The sequence below is a fragment of the Cervus elaphus genome, chromosome 5, assembly GCF_910594005.1.
Source record: "Cervus elaphus chromosome 5, mCerEla1.1, whole genome shotgun sequence".
In the NCBI taxonomy this organism is placed as follows: Eukaryota; Metazoa; Chordata; class Mammalia; order Artiodactyla; family Cervidae; genus Cervus; species Cervus elaphus.
The window spans coordinates 87,387,847-87,410,673 of record NC_057819.1 but is presented as its reverse complement, the minus strand read 5'-3'; the positions used below and the strand labels follow the sequence as shown (position 1 = coordinate 87,410,673).

Below are 22,827 nucleotides of genomic sequence, written 5' to 3'. Positions count from 1 at the left end.
ATTCGAAATCTGAGCGAAAGAAAGGCCTTTTCTAACCGTATAACCTATGTTTATAAGGCCTCTTTCTCTTTCGCTTCCTAACCTCGATTTATATTAGATCAAGTCAAGTGAGAAACAAGACTGTAATCAGGACCGAGCGGGTAGGCTCAGCTTCCACCCCCATCCCGATCGCGGCATTGGTACTTCCTCTCCTCAATTCCCTCTCAATAATGGTACTGTCCACGGAGGGGGGAACGGGAAGGGATTCTGAAGTCCTCCGAGTTCGGAGGCCGGTCCTAGCACAGAGTCACCCCTCGAGTCGCGGCGCTGTCGTACCGCCCACTGCCCTCTGATTGGCTGCCGAGGCCCCGCAGTCGAGCCCAGCGCGCCGCGCCGCCCTCACTACAGCTCCGGCCGCCGCGCCGCCTGGGTTTCGTATACCTTGTTCTCTGCGGGCTGTGGGGGCTTCGCGCCGCGGCCGTTAGTCATGTCGGGTAGGTGACTTCTTCAGCGAGCAGCGGCAGCAGCGAGAAGGGGCCCGGCGGGGTTGGGCCGTCTTCCCGCCCACCGGAGGGCCCCGAGGGAAGCCTCCGGCCCTGAGGGAGGCTGGGGTGGGGGGGCTGCCGCGGCCGCCGCCATGTTGGACTGAAGGGACGCACGCTCCCAACGCTCTCCGTCTGCAAATTTCGGCGGGAGCGCCTCGAGCCCCCTGTCTCTTGACCCAGCCCTTGGAACTTGAGGCGACGTGCCGCCCCCGGGGGAGGGTGTGTGAATCGGGGTGGGGGCGGAGGCCGCTACGCCATCGTAAGGGCGGGGGGAGCCCGTGATTAGAGCATCAGCCGGAGAGAATCGGTGCTTCTGGTTCTCCGCTTCGCCTCAGATCTTTCAGCGAGGCCTCAGGCCAGTCGTCTCGCCGTCTCGTCCCTCAGTTTCCCCATCCGTGAAGTGGAGCTGGGCCTTCCTGACTCACCCATTCATCAGGTGCGGGCCTTGATGCTCTAGGAGCCCTTTTTAAAAGGATGTTGCCTGACAAGAAATCCTACATGTCGTCATTCATGTAGTAGCCTCCCGGATTCGAGTTGGGGGTGTTTGCATCTAATTCAGCTTTCTGTTCACCCTCCTCTGTCATCTGAGACCCTCTAAAGTTGTCTCCTCACGAGCTTTAAAGTGAGCCTTGTCTATTATTAATGGGTTCGTGTAGATGCTTGTTGCATTTATGTTGAAACATACAAACGAAAGGAAACGTAGTCTTCCACCAAGCACCTAAAATGATGCGGGGGCCCCCCCGCCTCCCGCCTCCCGCCCCCGACTCGTTGTGTGGAGGAGACAAAGAGGCCTTGGTCTCATCAGGACAGCCCATTTAGATCCTGCTAAAGCAGAATATACAGTCTGGGAGGTGGATCTGATCTTTTTTTTTTTTTAATTCAGACTTTAAACGTTTTATTTTGTATTGGAGTATAGCCGATTAGCAGTGTTATGGTAGTTTCAGGTGAACAGCAAAGGGACTCAGCCATAGATACACATATATCTATTCTTCCTCAAACCCAGATCTGCCCTTGATTTAGCATTCTTAGGTGCCACACAAGGTCCTCTGTCGTTGGGTACATCACAGGCTGCAAAGACAGACTCAGCTTTCCACTTACTAGAAACTGTCATAAGAGGTGGAAAAGCAGAACACGTCCCTGAAAGCCAGGTGATTGGAATGAAAATGACAGCTGGCAGAGTATTATACAGTTTTTTTCCCCAAGGGAGAACCTGTTGATAGTGAAAAAAACAACCCCTTTTCTCCAAGTAATCCATTTTTGCAGAAGGGTGGAAATGTGTGACAGAAAGCAGGCTAAGAGGAGACCATGTTAGCAAGAATGGTTGGATCGAGGAATGATAAACATTCCTTATATTAACATGGATATTAAGTCAGAATGTTGATCTTTTGGGGAAAGGGGCAAAAGATACCTGATGTAAAAGGGTATTAATTGCATAGAATTAATCTCTTTAATTCTTGCTCAGGTGAGAAGTAACTTCTTACCCCGAAGTACATGTTGGGGTATATTTAATTAGGTGCATAATTTGGAGTGAAGTCTGGTAAAGTTCCACAGAAGAACATGTAAACACACTCTAAGGAGGGTGTGAAACCCCTCTATGATTTAAAAGGTTCTCCTACCTTCAGGGAGAAACCATTTCAGTGGATATAGTTCTCATTAGGAACTATTGACCTGTCTTGATTTTGGATGTGATTATTGGTTTAAAGCAGTGGCTTATTTTTGTAGGACTGGGTAGCCTTTATGGAAAATTAAGTTTTAGAGGTGTACTGTTTGCAAAATCCAGGATTTTCAGCATGTCATAATAGTGTGTGAGCTGGTTAATGCATTATTACTGCTCTTCAAAATTACCAAGACAGTACACATCCTTGTTGTTTGGTAATTTGAGTGTTTTTATTTTTTATTTGAATGTTTTTAATACTGAAATTGACTTTTTATGTCAAAAGGAGCTATTTAGTAATTTGCTTGTTTCTACATTAAGTCAACTAAATTTAGAATTAACGTCTAATTAGTGTTAGATAATATTTGTACATTTTGCAATTTGCGTATAAAAATAATACTTTTGACTTGATATAAAAATAGGAGTGATGTTTTTGACTTATTCTTGATGAATGTTTAAGTTAATAAATTTAAAAGAGCAGACTCCCTCCTAAACAACTAATAGCATTCAATTTAGGTAAATCCGTTAAACATTCCAAACTATACTTACAAATTTATCAAATTGACTCAACCACTCTAGTTGCCTGACAAGACAGATTTATAAATCTAGTAAAATAAGTGTGTACATAATAAGTCAGAATTGTAAATATTGTGAGTCAGACTCTCAGATAAATATTAGCTGACACCTTTTAAGTTAAAGTCAAATCTGATATCACTTACACATATAAAAGTTACAAAGTCAAGATACTTCTTTTGGCAATAGGGCAGACTAAGATAACTTGCAAATATTCTGTCTACAGGTAACTAAAAATGCGGGAGCTTAACATAAAACAAAGGGTGGGCTTCTGCTGCCAGAAGTGAAGTAGAAGCCAGCATGGTAGGCATAGAGCTGACTTGGTGGTTTCCCTGAAGAGGAGGGTGTAGGTCACAGTATTCAGAGAGTTGAGTTTATTGCTCAAGTAACTAAGCACAGGAGATGAAGTCTTGAGACCTTTAGAGCCTTGTAGTGGGAGCTGAGACTCTTACATAAACCCTGGATGTTTAAAGGACTGTATCTTCAGTGAAAGAATGAACTAGGAAAAAACCTTCGTATCAGCATAGGAGATAACAAACCTGGGCCTTGAGTAAGAGGGAAAAAAGTCTTTTTCCAAGAATTTGTAACCTGGGAACTGGGCTTCATAGTTTCAGTGTACATTTAGACTAGTTATGAGATCCAGGAAACCTCAAGCCAAGAAATTTAATGTAAAAGTTTGTTCTAGACTGGCACTAATAACCTTGGGGTTCTTAGTAGAAACAAATGAAAACCTTTTTTGAGTAAATTTCAGGGTTTGGGTCACTAGGAATTTTATAGGAAAAACCTTGCAGTTCACAGTAATACATTGCAGAATTCTGGGAAACAGCTCACCGAAATGAGTGACAAATGGTATTTGAACCCCTAATTAGATGGTTTGGATAAGAGTATTAAAGGTTTAAAATTATTGAAAACCTAAAAAGGAATCAGCCCTAAGACCAAGACTTGAAAAAAGGTTACATAGATTTGAAAAAGAACCAAGTGTAACTTCTAGAGGTGGAGAAAATGTCTAAGTTGAATTGCAGATGAACCTAGCCGGAAGAGATAACTAGTGAGGTAAGAAATAGATAGGGTTTAATTAGCAATTACCCGGGATTCAATTCAGAAGGTTAAAATGAAGATTGAGAGGTTAGGAAATGTGGGAGGAACTGTCCCTGGTGGTCCAGTGGTTAAGACTTGGCGCTTCCAGTTCAGAGGGTGTGGGTTTGATCCCTTGTTGGGGCACTAAGATCCCACATGGTCTGGAGTGCAGTCAGAAAGTTAAAAAAAAAAAAAAACCGTGGAAAGTAGATTGGGAAGCTCTGATACACATCTGAGTTTGAGAAGGAGAAAATGGTAATTGATAGTTGAGAATTTTCCAAAATTGATGGATCAAAAAGCAGTAGTCTCAAACATGAGACATAAAAGTCAGTTCATACTCACATATAAATGTGAGACTATGAATTTATGAAATACCAGTAACAAACCTAGCAGAAGAAATAGGGAAATGGTAAGATTGGTAGACTTCTTAAAAGTTTTAAGAAGCTGCTAAATACTGAAGTGATCTTTGAAGTTTAGAGGAAAAATAACGTGTGACCTTGAATTTTTTATCCAAATGAAAGACAGTACCATTTTCAGGCGTTTACTGAAGGAACTCATAAAAAGAAATCCAGAAGGGAGGAGTAGGATGCAAAAAAATGTAGAGGAAGTAAATGCAGTAGTTAAAAAATATTGACTGTGGGATTTTGAAGATTAAAATGATTACATTTAGAGTTTTTACAGTGGAAGCAAATGATACAGGAAAAAACGTGGAAGCAAAATAATAGATGAAGGCTGAAATTGGCATTATAGCATTAAAATTCTTATATTCTAGTGGAGGTTGAAGACCATTTTGAACTTTGTCAAAAATGTATGTTAAAAATTGAACATAATCTTAATGAATGGTAATTTATTACAAGAACAGAATTTGAGCGTCTAAAGCAATAGAGGGGGAAAAGAGGAAAATCCAGTAGAAGGAAGCTAAGGAGTTGGGGGAATAAAGGCCCTGGTAAGTAGAGAGTCCAGTATAGGCTACTAGGAATAAATAAAAAGTAACAGTAGTGAAAATATGAAAACATCAATTGAGAGATTTTCCACATTGGGAAAAATTGATCTAGATACATGCTTTCAAAAATGATACAAAAAGTGAAAATGTTAGTCACTCAGTGGTGTCCCACTCGACCCTGTGGACTGTAGCCGGCCAGGCTCCTTTGTCCATGGGTTTATGCAGGCAAGAATACTGGAGTGGGTAAGAATTCCCTTCTCCAGGGGATCTTTCCGACCCAGGATTCGAACCACGAGCTTCTGCATTGCAGGCAGATTCTTCACCATCTGAGCCACCAGGGAAGATGTCTAAAGCATCAGAATAAGAAATGTTAAGAAATATAGAGATAGAAAAAGACTAATCAGGCAAACATCAACCAAAAGGAAGATTGCTTGGTTACCAGTCAAAAGAAAGTTTGGACATTTTTAATGATAGTCTTCATGTAATGTTAAAAGGAAATTCACCAGGAAGGTGTAAATATGTACTTTTATGTGCCTGACAGTATAGCCTCAAAATGTAGAAGCAAAAAACACTGTTAGAAGAAATTGGCAAATACAGAGTCAGACGGAATTTTAAGTTTAAACCTACCTCTCTGTGTAATTAATAGATCAGGTAGATGAAACAGGAATAGGAATGATAGAATTAACAAGCATCTTACAGACAATTCTTTGAACATTTAGAAAATGCAGTTCTTTTCAAGCACATAGGGGGCATTTATGAAAGTGAAAGTATTTACCAAGGGGAAAAGCAAAATCGTGACAAATACCTAGAATAGAGAAAATACCTTTTCTGGCTGCAATGGAATATAATTAGACAGAACCACAAAGAGTATCAAAACCCTGTACACTTAGAAGTAAAAGCACTTCTGAATAATTCATGGGCCCAGATATAAGGCTCAAGTGCCAAGTGCTTAATAATGAGCAGTTGTTTGAAATGCCTTAGAATTTATTTTTTGTCATACAGTTTATAAACTGATTTTCTCTGAATGTAAAACATGTATACTTTCTTAGTCAAGTATACTAAGGGCTAGACTTGTGGGTCAATATGCTTATTTCTGTGTTCTAGAGTTTTAAAGTCAGCCAGCTAAAGAAGCCATATTTACTCTTTCAGAGAGCAGAAGTGACTGGATTAAGAGGTTTGATTCTTAATAGATTAGGGTCCTATAACATGTGTGCTGTGTACTTCTATGATTCTTGCCTGAGCCAAAGTATAATAAGATCTTGGACTCTACTCTGTTGCTGGGAGAACCCACATCAGTGCCTTGGGATATAATTTAACCTAAAGCTTTATATCCCCAGTGTTGTATATTTGTTTCACTTGTACACTCCCTCCTTCCACTGTAATCCTTTTTAGTTTCTGAATTGGTTGAAACTAATTTCCTTTGCCATTTGATAGAAGCATCTAATCTTTTAGATACATCTGGTCTTTGAGATACATCTAATCTTTTTATGATCCAGGTAGATTCTATATTCTTTTCATGTATTTCTTATTTGATTGTTAGCTACAAATCTAGTCATTTTATTATTACAGGCTTGTGTGTGCTAAGGCACTTCAGTCATGTCACTTCAGTCATGTTCGACTCTTTACAGCCCCATAGACTGCAGCCCACCAGGCTCCTCTGTCCCATCAAATTCTCCAGGCAAGAATACTGGAGTGGGTTGCCATGCCTCCTCTAGGGGTTCTTCCCGAGCCAGGGATCGAACCCATGTCTCTTAATGTCTCTTGTGTTGGCAGGCAGGTTCTTTACCACTAGCGCCACCTGAGTATTATGGGCAGTGATGCACAATTTTTTTCCACCTTGGTTAGCGACCAGGGAAGCCCTCTTCTCTTTTCTAGTAGCTAAGTCATGTCCGACTCCTATGATGATACTGTGGACTGTAGCCCACCAGGCTCCTCTGTCCATGGGATTTCCCAGGGAAGAGTACTAGAGGGGGTTGCCATTGCCTTCTCCAGGGGATCTTCCCGACCCAGGGGTCAAACCCGCAACTCTTCCATTGGCAGGCGGATTCTTGACCACTGTGCCACATGGGAAGCCCCAATTCTTTTACTCATCACTAATAAAGGTATGTCATTCATTTGAATCTGAGGAGAATCGCAAAGGATATATACTAATTGCCCAAGTCCCTGAAAGGTTTGATAAAGTTGGGGTTAAACAGCTGACTTAGCTTTTTACCAAGTCTTCAGAGATCTTTTTGTTGCTACTGACAGCCAGAGCAATCCAATCCAATCCAAGGGAGTGGTGTATGTTCTTAGAGTGTGTATTTTCCTTTTTTTAATCCTGATTAGTTTTAACAGATGTCTTTTTGTATATAAAGATAATATAGCTTGAGCTTTTGAGTTTCTGTTAAAAGGATGGGTTTTTCACTGATTGTTTCTCACTTATTTACTTGATTTTTGTGACATCAGGACATATTTGTAGAGTAGTTATTTTCAGAGATACTACTGTAAATAGCCAATACTATTGACACAGATTTTTCCTTGCACTGTATTTTTAACTTCTAGTTTTCCTTTCTGTAGTTACTTTTTATAATATTTTCTTAACATTTCATCTGTAAGAGCTAAAGTCAGCCTTTGAGGGAAGCCTACTTTTAAATAAGATTAAACATTCTTTTTATGTGTTTTAGATTCTGGAAGTTACGGTCAGTCTGGGGGTGAACAGCAAAGGTAAAGTATATGCACATTTCAATAATACCATGAATGAGTAGAACTGAGAAAAAAAGATATATTTAGTCAGGTGTCCCTCTTGAGATTTGGTATCTTGACGTCTTAAAGAGTTAAATATTAGCTTGTCGAGGGGAAAGAGTTGGCCTAGGTACATAGGTGCTGTAAAATATTTTTCTTTTTTTAAAAGTCTGTTTCAATCAGTCAATATAGATGCCCCCTAGAGATTAAAACAAATCTCACAAGTATTGTAAAGATTGTTTCCTTTAAGAAAGTTTTTAGCAGAAATCATTATTAAAAGGATTTAAGCAGTTAACTATAACAACTTCTTAGAAAAAGCATCTTTTGGATGGTATATAATATGCTAACATGTTTCTGGAGTGGATTTTCTTGAAGCGCTATGATAGAAATGTTTAGTGTTTTTAAAAGGCTCCTTGCTATGCTCACAATAAAAAGTCTGTTTTTATGTGAATACATTCACATGTAGTAGGATTCTCTTGCTTAACAGAAATATAGCCTTCAACTTGTACTATAAATGTTTTGTAGCTCGGTGTGAGATTTTCAGGAGAGCATCTCAGATATCTCCCATCAAGTTTTAAGCTTAGTGAAAACAAAACTGATTTGACTTTTTTATTCTCATAGGATAGACCCTCGTAGTAGGCAACTGGCAAATGTTTATTCAATGAAATATATTTTATAAAGTTAAATTCTTTTAGTACTTGATAGCTCTAAACTAATAAGTTATTTGGCAGATGTTTTATTTTTCTTTGGCATATATTCAGAAAGTTTATTTCTGACTCGTTAAAGCTTATATACAATAACATTAAAGAAAGTTCAAATCTGAGGAAGCTACGTGTGTTCATTCAGTTAAAAACTATATGCCAGGCTGTGCTGTAACACAGGGGGTACAATATACTTTTACTCTGTGATAGTACTCTGAAGATATACATACCTCTATTACTGAGGCACTAAAAATTGGACATTTAGTGCCACACTATGCCTTTTCTAGGATCTTAGAGGCAAGTTAAGGTAAATGGTAGGAAGAAATTAATCTGTCAAAGCACAGTTAAATTGATTGAAGCTCTACCTTAGAGTCTTTTTTTCTTTCACGTCACATATTTATTATGGGTCTTGCTACCATTCTGTCCCCAGCCTCCTACCCATCCAAGCATAATTCTCTTGGGATTTTCTAGCTCTGGTGGCAAAGTTTTTTTTTTTTCTGCACAACAAGCTTATTTTTATTTATTTTTATCTTGGGCAGCGTTGGGTCTTAGGTGTGGTGAAGTTTTTTTTGTGGGAGATTGTCAAAGCAAAACTTCTGGTGATTGACATTCAAGAGGTCTTGAAATGACTTCATTTATGTCTTTGACTGTCTTTGGTTATCACCTTTTGGTTAGACTTTAAGAGGTAGGCAGATTGACCATTTTTCAGGAAAGAAGCTTGTATTTGAGTTGATAGTTGAAAATAAGGATAGAGTTCTTTTAAGCTTTTAAATTCTAGCACATGTCTTTCAAGTAGTACGTCTTTCTTTTACAGTTATTCTTCCTATGGAAATCAAGGCAGCCAAGGTTATGGACAAGCACCACAAGTAGGTTAAATATAAATTGAGTTCTTTATAAATAGTTTTAATCTTAAATATGCAGTGAAACTTGTATTTATCTAAATTTCAGAGCTATTCTGGCTATGGACAAACTACTGACTCTTCATATGGACAGAACTATAGCGGCTACTCTGGTTATGGACAAAGCCAATCAGGTTGGACTGATTTGTTAAATTTACTGTTTTAGATGTTAAAAAATCAGAACCTTTCCTAAATGTGTATCCATTCTATCTTTAGGTTATTCACAGTCCTACAGTGGTTATGAGAATCAAAAGCAGAGCTCATATAGCCAGCCACAGTCTTATAATAACCAGGGACAGCAAAACATGGAATCATCAGGAGGGTAAGGAAACAGTAAAGTACTGGGGTTGTGTTGGGAAGTGAAAGGAACACTTTGGGCATTAAACAGTTTTCACTAAAAAGTCCTTGCTTTAAACACTTTTTTCAGAAAAGTGTTGATGAAGTATGAATTTCATAGTTTTGTGTTATAAAGAATGTGGAAATTGTCAGTTGATATTTTGTTCTTTTCATGTGTTATTTATAAAATTAGTGCAGCTCTAAATGAATGCAGATGATTTAAATGTTAAAAAGTAAAATTTGGACCTCTGCTTTATACGTGAGATGAAATAAAAAAGCTGCCTATAAAGACTTACCAGTGTTTACTTTTTATTTCCATTTTATTTTTTAACCATTTTAATGTCTTTTCAGGGACAAAAATATTAAAAGTGCCAAAAACTATCCACATATTTCAGATACCTTAAAAAATGTTTTAATTGTTAATATAGGTAGGTGAATATTAGCAATTTTACAGGGTTTTCTTTTTTTTTTTTAATAATTATTGGATTCGAGGAGCCTGTCCTTGTTATTAGTTTTAATAATAGCAACTTTTTTTTACTGTGCTTTACAATTTGTGAAATGCTTTTGCATTTCCTAATTTAATTGAGTCTGTTTTAATTACCACTGAGATTGTTAAGATTATATTGCCTTGCAAGTTACACAGCTAAAAAGTGAGACAGAAATGGAAGTCACTAGTATTTTTTGCCTCTGCAGGGAAGAAATTATTATAAGTGAAGTTCAGTTAAATAAAAGTATTGGGAAAAAAATTAGGAAAAGATTTATGACATCACATTTATCAGTCTTAATAGATAGGAGAGTGCTTTGAAAAGTAGAAATGGAATACAAGTGTAGGGAATACTATCAAGAAAGCATGTTATATTAGAAGGTTCTTCAAGTCCTATTGGTTAATTTTAAATTTAAGGAGAATCTTTTTATAAGGATACATTTTTGGAAATGAGACATCTAAGTGTGGACCAAAGAGAAATGTTAGATTTGGTTTAAGTCATTCTCAAGGAAATTGTAGGATTCTGACCATTGTTGTGATGTGCTTTGGATAGGGAGTTGGGGAACATACTGATCTTTATTAGATATTTTGATCATTTGCTGTGACATAAGATGTGACAATTAAGATAGGAGGCCATTTTTGTTCCCACTCCCCCTTTTTTTTAAGTAGCTCAAAACATTAGAACTCAAATCCAATGAAGTATTTCTTTCAACACTCCCATCCTGAGAGCAGGTAATTAATAACCATATGGCTCAGAACCTGCTTAGAATTTTTTTTTTAATGGCCAGAGATAATAAAGCAGTCTTGTTTGATAGTTAGACTTCTTTTCAGTTAAAAAGTGGCATCACAAAGCAAGTTCCTTCTTCCTACTCAGCAGACTAAAAATTTGAATGATTTATTACTATTTTCTAATAGCAATATTTTGTACTATTGGAGATGCTTAGAAGAGTATACTAATGATAAGGTTCTAAAGATAAGAAAGTAGTCCCCAAAATATTATTAAATATGATTTTCTTGCTTCTCTATAGTTTTCAAAGGTGTGTGCTTTTTCTCATAATGCAACACCTCTTCAGTGATAGTGGAATTATTGTTTGAAAGTCATTCCATTGGTGATAAGATTCTCTAGATAAAAAAAACTAGATGATTCTCACCAGAAAGGAGTAGTAAATGTGGTTGAGGTCTTATAGCAATCACTCAGTCAGCTTAACTACAGTAAACAGTCCTGTAAAGTTACTTAAGTTGTTGATCTCTGTTTTAGCCAAGGTGGAAGAGCACCTTCATATGACCAGTCAGACTATGGTCAACAAGATTCATATGACCAGCAGTCAGGCTATGATCAACATCAAGGCTCTTATGATGAGCAGTCAAATTATGATCAGCAGCATGATTCCTATAATCAAAACCAGCAGCCCTACCATTCACAAAGGGAAAATTACAGCCACCACACACAAGGTGAGATATGCTGCCCTCTTTATTTTTTTTAACCTTCAGAGAATTGTTTGTATATTGAACTTTGTTTTGAAAGACCCAATACAAATTACAGATTTCAACTGTAAACATTTGGAGTGACCTTGAACATATGTTCTCTCTCATATCCATCAAAGTTAGTTTCTTAGGTTGATATTTCTGAACTTCTTGGAGACTCCAAATGGTCACGTGATTTTTTTTGCTGGCTAATTAAAAAATTTCCTTTGTTGTCTCAATAAAGTGATCAGTTGACAATGCTGCTACTGCCATTTTTTTTTTTTTAATTTGAAGATTTTGTATTTTTTGGCTGCACCATGAGGCATGTGGAATCTTAGGTTCCTAACCAGGGATTGAACCCTTGCCCCATGCAGTGGAAGCACAGAAACTTAACCACTGTACCACAGCAGGGAAGTTCTCGCTACCAGTTCTTTTTGGTGGTGGTGCTGTATGTGATTTGAGAAAATTATGATCCTGTATTAACCTTCTCTAACATCATACCACTTTATCTTTACTGTGGTATTTGAGAATCTGACCAGCCATGAAAATGAATGCTTCAAGGGCAAAGGTCCTGCCTTACTCATTTTTGTACCTGCTTAATATTTGTTGACTAGTTGAATGAATGACTTAGCAACTGAGTAAAAGAGAAAGTTCATTCACTAAATACCTTATTCAGTGAATATATTCACTACTGTTTCTCAGTTTGAAAATCTGGTTATTCCTTATTTGTGTTTTATTTACATTCAAATATTTTTGACATGAAAAAAAGTAGCTTTTGAGATTAGGGTGTCCTTTTAATTAACTGGGGTTCTGTACCTAATGTACTTAAACTGTTTCATGTTACCATCACATGAAAAGGTGATAACTATGTCACCATTTTGCTGTCTGACTTTGGTAGAATGGGATTTGACATAGGTATAATTCTCATACATTTAATTCCAGATTGTGTTATGGTGACTTGCATTTGAGTTTTGTGCACAAGTGCCATTTTCTGAAGGTGATTTAAAGAGCCATTTAGGATTGTGTTGTGGAAAGCCTTTGTTGGAAATTTCAAGTTACTTATGTATGTTTGTATTAATTTTCTTTTCTGTAGATGACCGTCGTGATGTGAGTAGGTATGGAGAAGATAATAGAGGATATGGCGGGTCACAGGGAGGAGGTAGAGGGCGTGGGGGATATGACAAGGATGGAAGAGGTCCTATGACAGGATCAAGGTAAGTTTTTAGATACGGATGCCTGCATTGCTTTTTCTTTTTTTAAAAAATTATTTAGCTGGTTTGATTCCATCATCTGATTTCGTTAAGATGCCTAAAAAAGAGATTATGTTCTAGACAAGAGGACAGAAATTCAAATTTTATTTTCAGTGTTAAGATGTCACATAAATTACCTCAAAATAGGTTTTCTTAGCAGTTAGCTTTTGTTGTATTAAAACCAGTGGAGAAAAGTCCCCTGCTGTAATGTGGTTAAACCACTCAACTATGTTTTTCATGCCAGAGCTATAGACTCTAAACTCATTTAAAAGATGACTCTGGGAAGTCCAAGTGTTTCAATCTGTAGAAAGTAAAAGGTAAGTTGAGAATTCTAGATTAGAAGGTAGAGAGGCTGTTTTAATCTTGAATCCCTTTGGGATGGGAAAATATTAGGAAGCAATAGCAGAGTATAAAGTTGAGGTTGGCAGAGGAGAGAAAGATTGTATATAACTGACCTGTTTAGTTCCTATTTTTAAGTAAATAATTACTGAAATAATTAGTACAATGTCACATACCATTGTGTATTTTGTCTAGACTAAGCTGTGGAAAAGGAATGACTTTAATTCAGCTTTCCTTTTTTTTAATTGTTATTTTTATTTTAGGTTTTGGTATTTACTTATGGCATATGTTATGAAAGCTGGTTTTAGAATTACTTTCAAGTATATCTGTAAATTTAGCACTTATGCTCTAAAAACAGGAATGAAAAAATAGTTGGCACTTACTGTCCTCAGATGAAATTTGTACACGGCAAATTTCATGTATAAAATATACAGGCTTAAAGGATAATTTGTGTTCTTTGGGAATTGAAATTGTCAGCAGCATGTTAACTGACAATAATATATCAGTACTCTTTTGCTTCTTAGGGACTGAGTGTCTGTTCCCTGAGGTAACCTGAGAAAATCAGTTACATACAGCACTGTTAATTTTTCAACTGAGCCAGGAATTCTGTCTCACTGACTTTTTCTGTTTAGTGTACAGTGCTTTGATCTAACAAATCTAAAGTCTAAATATATTTGAAAAATGTTTATAAGACTTGAACATTAAAGGTTTTGATTAATAGCTTAAGTCAGTGTATTAAGGTAAAGCAACTATGTTGTATGCCTCTTTGTTATCAAAGAGGATAGGGTACCATCATGTGGATATAAATGAACAGTGTACAGTGACACAGTGCTTACTGTCTATCCATAGCTTCCTCCCCTCAAACAGCATCCCAGACAGGATAACTAATAGGTTATGTGAATTTTCCAGGTAATATGTTTTAGATCAGTGGTCCCCAACCTTTTTGGCACCAGGGACTGGTTTTGTGGAAGACAATTTTTCCACGAACTGGGATCAGAGGGGGATGCTTTTGGGATGATTCAAGTGTTTTTACATTTATTGTACACTTTATTTCTATTATTACATCAGCTCCACTTAAGATCATCAGGCATTAGATCCTAGAGGTTGGGAACCCCTGTTTTAGATAATTGGCTGCCTTGGGATGCTATATGTTTTATAGTATATCATAAGTTTAATTTTCTTCATAAGGAGGTTATAATTATATGTATAGATTATCTATTATGTCTGTCTGAGAATAGTAGAATCCCACTTTTTAAAAGGAGGAGGGTAGGGAAGTCTTTAAAAATATGTTTTCAACTTTGGTAGATGACTTATCTTAGGATCAAAGAGTTGAAGGACCTTTCCTGATAAAGAAGGGAAGATCCATATCTTAACCATCCCAGGCGTTTTAAGCACTTTGTTGACTCTTTGGCAACATAGTTCAGTATAATTTTTGGCCCATGAGCTAAATTTTTGATTTTCAAACTTTTATTTAACCTTAGAAGCTCTTCAAACAAAATCTTACATACAAGCCCAGTATATGTTAGGTCAAAATGTCTGGTTCAGGTCAGGGTAGAATTTGGGGGTGGGGAGGGGTTTTGCCCAGTTGCTGTCTATATATATATATATATATATATATATATTTATATACTCCCTCCCTCTCCCTCTCCCCTCCTCCCCACCCCACTAATAAATGGAATGTACATAAATGGCCTTTTTAAGAAATTTATGTGGTTGATTATGTTTACTTTCTATATTGGGTTGACAAACTATGTGAAAGGCCACGTAATAAGTAATTTAGGCTTTGCAGGTCATGCGTTTTCTGTTGCAGCTGCTCAGCTCTGCTCTTGTAGCACCAGAGCAGCTATAGACATTATATAAGTGAATAAACATGGTTTTGTTCCAATAAAACTTAATTTATGGGTACTGAAATATGAAGTTCATGTAATTTTCATGTGTCACAATATCTTGTTCAGGATATGATTTTTTAGCTTACTTATAGGAGTAAAGTATTTTTTAAAAAAAGGCCCAGTTTCAGGGCTTGCTTTCCTGTACTTGGTTTTACATTTAAGTACCAAAATACCCAAACATCTTTTGTGTTAGTCTTCATTAACACTCCCATTTGTGTTTGTAATCATCTTATTTAAAAATAGCAAGATTGAAAATATCCTTTCAGGGCTGTTTGAAGAATATCTGCCCTTAGTTGGGTTTATAATTAAAAAAGGGGCACAGTTTGCTGGTGAAGGTGGGATGGGTGGTAAAGTATGGGACATTTCTTAGACTCAGGTTGTTGCTTGACTGCAGGAGGAATTCGGACCAAAGAGATCTGTGAGCTTTCCAGTTATGAAAGAGAAACTTGTGAAGACTTTAGGAAACAATGTTTTTCTTGGGAAAAGCACTTGCAGCAAAAAAGATTGAATTTCTAATTGTCATCTATTAGGTTGGTGCAAATCTAATTGCGGTTTTGAACTGAATTTTAAATCATTATAACTAGGTTCAAACACGTCTTTATTAATCAAAGTAGAAGCCATTACAATCAACCATTTTTGCCAACGACAGATAAGTTTGTTTACTCCTGTAGCGTAAAAATCCATGCTTTGGGATTCGATGAAGGCTTGGAAAGCACTTTCTGCCTTCTACTGGTTATGGAAGCATTTTCCCTGCAAAAAGTTGTCGAGATGCTTGAAGAAGTGGTAGTAGATTGGCAGGAGGTCAGGAGAATGTGGCAGATAAGGCAAAACTTCATTGCCTCATTCATTCAACTTTTGAAGCATTGGTTGTGTGATGTGTGGTCGGGCCTTTTCTGTTGACCAATGCCAGCTGCAGGCATTGCAGTTTTCGGTGCGTCCTATCAATTTGCTGAGCATCCTTCTCAGATGTAATGGTTTTGCTGGGATTCAGAAAGCTGCAGTGAATCAGGTGGGCAGCAGGCCACCAAATAGTGACCATGGCCCTTTTTTGGTCCAAGTTTGACTTGGGAAGTGCTTTGAAGCTATTTATCAGTCCATCTACTGAACTGGTTGTCACCAGTTATATCATATAAAATCCACTGTTTGTCCCACGTCACAATTCCATTGAGAAATGGTTTGTTGTTGCATAAGAGATGATGACACTTCAAAATGAATTTTTTGATTTGCGGTCAGCTTATGAGGCATCCACTTATCAAGCTTTTTCACCTTTCCAGTTTGCTTCAACTGCCTAGTAACCATAGAATGGTCAACGCTGAGTTCTTCAGCAACTTCTCGTGTGGTTGTAAGAGCGTCAGCTTTGATGTGTCAGTTGGTCGTTGTCAACTTCTGATAGCCAGCTAAGCACTCCTCATCTTCAAGGCTGTCATTTCATCTTGACCACTTCTGCACTAATGTGTTCGTTAGCAATTCCTGGGCCAAATGCATTGTTGATGTCATGAGTTGTCTCTGCTGCTTTACAACACACTTTGAATAAGAAAATTGCCTGAACTTGCCTTTTGCCTAACATCATTTCCCTAGTCTAAAATAAATGTAAAATAGACAGCAAATAATAACTCATTAGCAAAAAAACATAGTGAGAAATGTGCATTAAAATGATGTATAACATAATCACATTTTAGAGTGTATTCGAGTATCAAATGGCAAAGTTCAACAATGCAAAACGACAATTATTTTTGCACCAACCAAATGAAATGCCACTGACCTTCTAGTGTACTAGAAGCTTAAGGCCATAATTTTTCTCAGTGTTTTTAACTTTATCATTGCAGTGAACGCATTGCAAAATTACTAAAACTAGATAATCATTTTCCATTATTAGTATGTCATCACATTAAGTAGTTTTTTAGGCTTTAACATCTCAAGTCTCAAAAAGTTATCTTGAATTTTGAATGTTCTTAAAAGAAATTTTGAATAGCTTGCTTAGAAATGTGCATGTGTGCTAGTGATAGTCCAGACAGTGCTGCCCAATAGAAATATAATGTGGGTCAACAGTGAGCTACCTATGTAATTTAAAATTTTATAGTAGCTGCATTAAAAAAAATAAGCAAGTGAAGTTAATTTTAATAATAAATTTTATTTATTCTAATATATCAAAAATATATTATCAGTATAAAAATTGAGATACTGCACATTCTTTTTTTCATACTAAAACTTTGAAATCCATTTTGTATTTTACATTTAGAGTACATAACATGTCGATTTAGATTCTCCATATTTCAGAAGGTCAACAAACAGCTACATATGGCCAATAAATGGCTATATTGGACAGTGCAGCTCTAGAATGATAGATTCTTGGCCTTCTGAAATGTTGATAAATAGTGAATCCAGAAAGCCTTTTTGCCACACCTATAAGGAATGGGAGGAAATAGAACATAAATACTGAAACTTCCCTGTGGTCCAGTGGTTAGGACTTCTCCTTCCAATGTAGGGGGTACAAGTTCATCCCTGGTTGTGGAGCAAAGATCCCACATGCCTTGTGGCTGAGAAACCAAAACAAAACAGAAACAATATTGTAACAATTTCAATAAAGATTTTAAAAATGGTCCACATCAAAAAGATCTTTTAAAAAAAAAAAACAAATACAGCTACTGTTGAGAAATGGGATCTAAATCCACTTGAGTCATGTATGTTTGGAATTAATATTAGTCTGGCATGCTGTAGTCCATGGGGTCACAAAGAGTTGGACACAACTGAGCAACTGAACTGAACTGCATGTTAGTCTTCATATCCAAAAAATTACATTCTGGACTACTGATATGAAAAATCAAACATAGTTTTTTAAGAACTAATCTTTTTCAACTTTTAGCTAAGTTGCTTTTTCTTTCTGGGTATTGAGTTTTCTGGGAATAAAGATTCCTATATTGTCCTGTTACTTTTTGCAGGTTTTAGTCCTTGAATATAGATATATTTGGAGTTTTAAAAATTAAATTTTGAAAAAAAATTAAATTTTGGAAATAAGAGACTCTGTCGAAGAACATTTTCTTTCTTGACAAGCACCTGAAGTTAAAATCTGATTGTCTTCTCTAAATATGTAATGCTGTAACAGTGAAGGAACCCTCAGTCTACCCTTAAGTAGGCCTCGTCATTTTGAACCTGGGACAGCCATTTCTGTAGTTGAGTCAAGGATATACAGTTGATTTTCTTATGCAGGGGACACTCAGTCATAAATTTGAGTATGGTTATATTATATCTCTAGTAAATACCTCTACTTTTTTACTTTAAAACATTCTTCAGGAATTCTTTGTACAGTTTTGCTTCTTCTGGGAGGAGAAAAAATTTGTTGTGGCAACACCTTGACTCAGATGTTCGTATGCCTTTGTGTCTTAATTTGCTAGCGAGGCCTTAACTTAGTTTATAGAAAAGGGACTTGTAACTTGACTGTAAATTTCAAAGAAAGATTCATAACCAAAGGCCTGTCTTCTATTAACTGATTTGGTAGTGGTACTTCTTGAGGTTTGTTTACTGTATTTAATATAATATGTTTCCTAGTAAGGAACTGTAATTAATGAACTTTGTTAATAAGTAAAGAAAAGTGTTGAAATACTGGAAATTGAAAGAAAGTCCCACAGAGAAGTATAGATTATCTAGACCAGTGCTTCATTAACTGTAATATACATATGAACTCCTTGGGGATCGTATTAAAATGTAGATACTGATTCAGTGGGTCTGGGTGCGCTCGCTTTTCTGAGACACTTCTAGGCTCTGCCTTTGTTGCTATTCTGTAGACCACCTTTCAGATACTAAGGATGTAGACCAGCGATCCCCAGCCTTTTTGGTACCAGGGACTGACTTCATGGAAGGCATTTTTCCCATGGACTGGGGATTAGGGGGATGGTTTGGGGATGATTGAAGTGCATTACATTTATTGTGTACTTTATTTCTAATCTAATGCTGCCGCTAATCTGACAGGAGGTACTGGTTCCTGGCCCGGAGGTTGGGGATCCCTGGTATAGACCCTTATTTTGTGAAAGAGGAAACAGAAGCCAAGGGAGAATTACTGACTGGTCTATATTTTCAAGATTGTTTAGTGATAGTTAAGATTATATACCCTGAGTCTCTTAATTTGAAGACTGGTACTTATTTAATAGACTTATTCTGTTTCCGTATTTATGGCCAGTGTGTTTGAAGTGTTCAGCTGTTGAATTTTCAAAGTGCTCATTAATGATGACTTAAGTTAAAATATTATTATATGGAGGAATAGGAAATTATAAACCTATTCAAATATTTATTTTATATCCTTTATATTGTACAGGGATTATGTCCTTTTTCTTTTTTTTCCCCCTTTTTTGTTCAAAGTTGTATTGCTGGCCAGAATAGATATTATAGGAACTAGATGATGTATGAAATTGTGTATTTTCCCCCCACTGCAGCCAGATATAAACAGTTTGGTTCTTGGTTAAGGTGATAGCAAAATAATTCAGTGGTATCTCTCCCAGCACTTAGTTGTGAAAAATTTCTATTTAAAAAATAAAACAACTTTATCCTGGGTGTTTTAATGTCCTGACATAGGAATATGGGCTTTATATTTTCACTAGTTCTTTTCTCATCATTTCTAATGATCATCTTTGAAGAAATCTGAGATACCTTGTTTCTAATAATATTTTTAGCCATTTAATCTCAGAACTCTGTTTGGCTTCCTTTCACTGAAGAGCTAAGCAGTGATAAAAAGGCCATTTAGAAGCATGGGTTGATGGGAGGGCTTGGGTAATGTTCTGAAAGAGAGGTCTTAGATACTCAATAGGAAACTATGCACATGAAAGACCTGAGCTTCACTTTTTGTCTGCATAGCCTTGAAATAGGCTTATTCTCCTTTTTAGATTTTCTGGGTATCAAGTAAAAATTAATAGCAAATTGAGATGCTTGTGTCTATAACTATATACCAGTTGCAAGGGAGTTCTTTTTTTTTTTTTTAACATCAAGGTAGTTAGAATAGACTTAAAAAGTTCTTTCTCATTTAGTCAGAGTGATTTTTCTCAGGATGGCTCAGAAAACCTGTCTCGAGGGCAAGGTTATTATTAAAGGGACATTAGTATATTGGACTAGTTTCTTGGGTTATAGTAGAAGATGAGTAGTAGTAGAAAATTAGGTATCACCATCTGAAAACTTTTTGATTATTTTTATATCAATGTCAGCACATGAATCTTAAGAGGATTACATGGTTCAGTTAAGAGAAACAGGCTTTTAATGTATGAGTATTTAAAGAGTTCCTTGATAAGAGATTTCTTATATAAAGCTGTGCACACAAGGGGCATTGACTTACTGGCAGTGGAAATTGCCACTTAAAGTCCTTTCTTGTGGAGTATGTAGCATTCTGTCTCTGATATAGTCTCCTGATTGGTGTGCAGAGCACTGGGTAGCTTGAATTTCAGCAGTTCTGTGATGAGATCTAGCATATGGCAGTTTAAAGTTATACTTTCTGCTAGTGCTCATTTTGCTAGGTATTTGAATGATTTGAATTTTTAAGACTGCTTCCATTCAGGCTCACTTTTGTGTGTATTTGTACCTCGCTTTTTTTCCTCATCTCCTAAAACCCACTGTTTGATATCACAATAGAACAGTGTTCGAGCTTTTTCCTCTCCCATTCTGTCAAAATTTTAACCTTGCTTTATATTCTTCTAGTCCTTTTCCTTTTTCTCATATTTAACAAAAATATCCCCTTGGAAAGAATGTTTGCTCTAGTTTAGCATTCTTCCTGTTGTGTCTTCAGTTTAAGTTGGTTTGAATCCCTTTGGCTTGGGGTTGGGAAGATTTTAAAGTAAGAGTATATTAGATTAGATATGTTCTCTAATGCTCTTGAAAAGGCACCCATGTGGAAATAGATCCTTGGGAAAACATCTAGGTGAAAACAACATTTTGAAGTCTATGAAATGAAATTTACTGGAAAGTTAGAGGTGCTACTGTTTTCCTGGGCACTCTACTTGAGACAGTTAAGTGTAGATTGAGCCCAGGGCTCAGCACATTAGAGACTTAAGGAAGAAATCATTTCTTCAATTTTTCCTCTGCAGTGGTGGTGACCGCGGTGGCTTCAAAAATTTTGGTGGTAAGTGCTGAGTATCCCAAAATGTTTCAGTGGAAATGCTATATAAATCTAAAAGCCACCAATATCCCGCAGACGTAGTCTAAGCCCTTTCTTATTCTGTTGAGGCTGGTGTGTGTTGTGTGCTTAAAAAAATTATGTACATATTTATCTCAAAATATTAAAAAGACAGAGTTGATCTCAAATAGTCCAATGGGTTTCTACACAGTGAATTTGCATGAGAGTCTGTGGTGACCAATGAATGAGACCGTCACTGGATTTTGTCAATAACGTTTTTTAATAAAGGTAGCTGACATGGTGTTTTTAAATTACTAGGGTTTTCCAATCAGCCTTCACAACCAGAGCTTAACAAAAGTGATACTAGCATAATGCCAAAGTGGCTGGTGCCGTCTGGGACAAGCTTAAGGGAATATTGACATTCATCTTGATTTCTTAAACTTTTAATAAAACTTAATTTATATATTTACTTTGTAAATCTGTGATGGTTACTTACAAGGGTTTTGAAAGTATTGACTTTTCATGCCTTGGTTGTTATTGTTTTAAATGATTTCTAATGAGTCGCCTTAAATAGCTTTCTTTTTCTTTCTCTTTTCTTTTCCCTTAGGTCACAGGGATTATGGACCCAGACCAGATGCTGGTAAGGTTTATAATAGTTTGTGACTTTGCCATTAAGGAAATGTTAGTTTTCCATTTTTTCAAAGGAAGAATATGTGTGTTTGGAGGAGTTAGTACAGGAGGAAGATTTGATTTGATGGTATTGCCATCAGGAAGCTTCACTTTTAAAGATGTTCCAGCAAGAAAAATTCAAGGGGTTTGGAAAGTTTGCTAAGGAAAATCACTGTTTGTGCTTTCCCCTGCTCCCTCCTCTTGTTTTTGTGAAGAAACACTTGATTTTGTATTTCTCATTAGCATTATTTATTTAATGACTACAAATCAGGTACAAGAGGATTCGTATCATTGGGGAATTAGAATAGCTGTGTTGAAGAAAATATGTTGGATTAATAGTCTGCTTAATGAGCCTAAGAAACCTGAAATCACATATGAGAGAATTGTCCTATTCTGGGCAGAGGTCACTAATTTCATGTGCCTTTTTATTTTCAAATGAGGTTCATGGCTACCTGGAGCATTTTGAAAGTTACGATTTAGATATTAAAAATTTGAGTTAAAAAATTTTAATATATATTGAAATCAGAACTTTTGTTTTTATTAAGATGCTAAAGTACTCTATATGGATGTCAATTTCTGAATTATCCCTTGATGGACTGAATTTTTGTACATCTTTCTTACTTTGTTGTACTAATCCAAAAGTATGTGAGTAAGGTAAGGTGTGTGTCAAGGTGCCTCTAATAATCTCATAAATATTTATATATTCTGCTTAAGATACATAGATTATGTAAGAAGTCCACACTCCAGTATCATTTGTCTCTTATTTATACCCTCTAGTTTATATAAAGCTTATTATAATGAATGGGAAATAGGCAATTCTGCTTGGCTTGCTTGGAAGTCTATAGTGTCAGATTTGGGGAATTTCTACCAGAGAACCTTAAAAGTATTGATTAGCCAGAAAGAATTGAAGCCCTCCAAAGAAAGGAATGCTACTTTATACTACCTTTCTTCATCTCTTCCTGAGCTTGAGTCCTGTATCTGAATTTGAAGAGTAAGATTTATAAGATCTTCCTTAATCAGTCTGAGTGTGGACTTGAGCCACTTTTCATGAAGTTTAATTGCAAGAATTGACCTACCAAACAAATACTGTGACCACTTTGCATGTTTATCATAAGAGGTTTCCTGTATTGGTCCTTCTTCCTTTTGGTCTTAGAAATAGTTGAACAGTAAATTACTGTTCTTGGTTACTAAACAGGATGTAGTTAAACCTAAG

The 22,827-nt window shown here is 36.6% G+C and overlaps 1 protein-coding gene across 2 annotated transcripts in view; it reads left to right on the top strand.

Annotated features, from left to right (window-relative positions):
- The first annotated feature begins 295 nt into the window (after positions 1 to 295).
- The window catches only part of TAF15 (TATA-box binding protein associated factor 15), a 29,290-nt gene continuing 6,758 nt past the window's right edge, over positions 296 to 22,827 (top strand). Inside the window, exons 1-9 of one of the 2 annotated variants that reach the window (XM_043903011.1) lie at positions 296 to 473; positions 7,435 to 7,474; positions 9,008 to 9,059; positions 9,142 to 9,226; positions 9,309 to 9,414; positions 11,171 to 11,364; positions 12,470 to 12,590; positions 20,917 to 20,951; positions 21,553 to 21,585. In XM_043903011.1, coding sequence (XP_043758946.1) covers positions 467 to 473; positions 7,435 to 7,474; positions 9,008 to 9,059; positions 9,142 to 9,226; positions 9,309 to 9,414; positions 11,171 to 11,364; positions 12,470 to 12,590; positions 20,917 to 20,951; positions 21,553 to 21,585 — 673 coding nt within the window. In that variant the 5' untranslated portion in view covers positions 296 to 466. Of the gene's footprint in view, positions 474 to 853; positions 961 to 7,434; positions 7,475 to 9,007; positions 9,060 to 9,141; positions 9,227 to 9,308; positions 9,415 to 11,170; positions 11,365 to 12,469; positions 12,591 to 20,916; positions 20,952 to 21,552; positions 21,586 to 22,827 lie in introns of those variants that run through there. The other variant, XM_043903012.1, reaches the window with a different exon arrangement.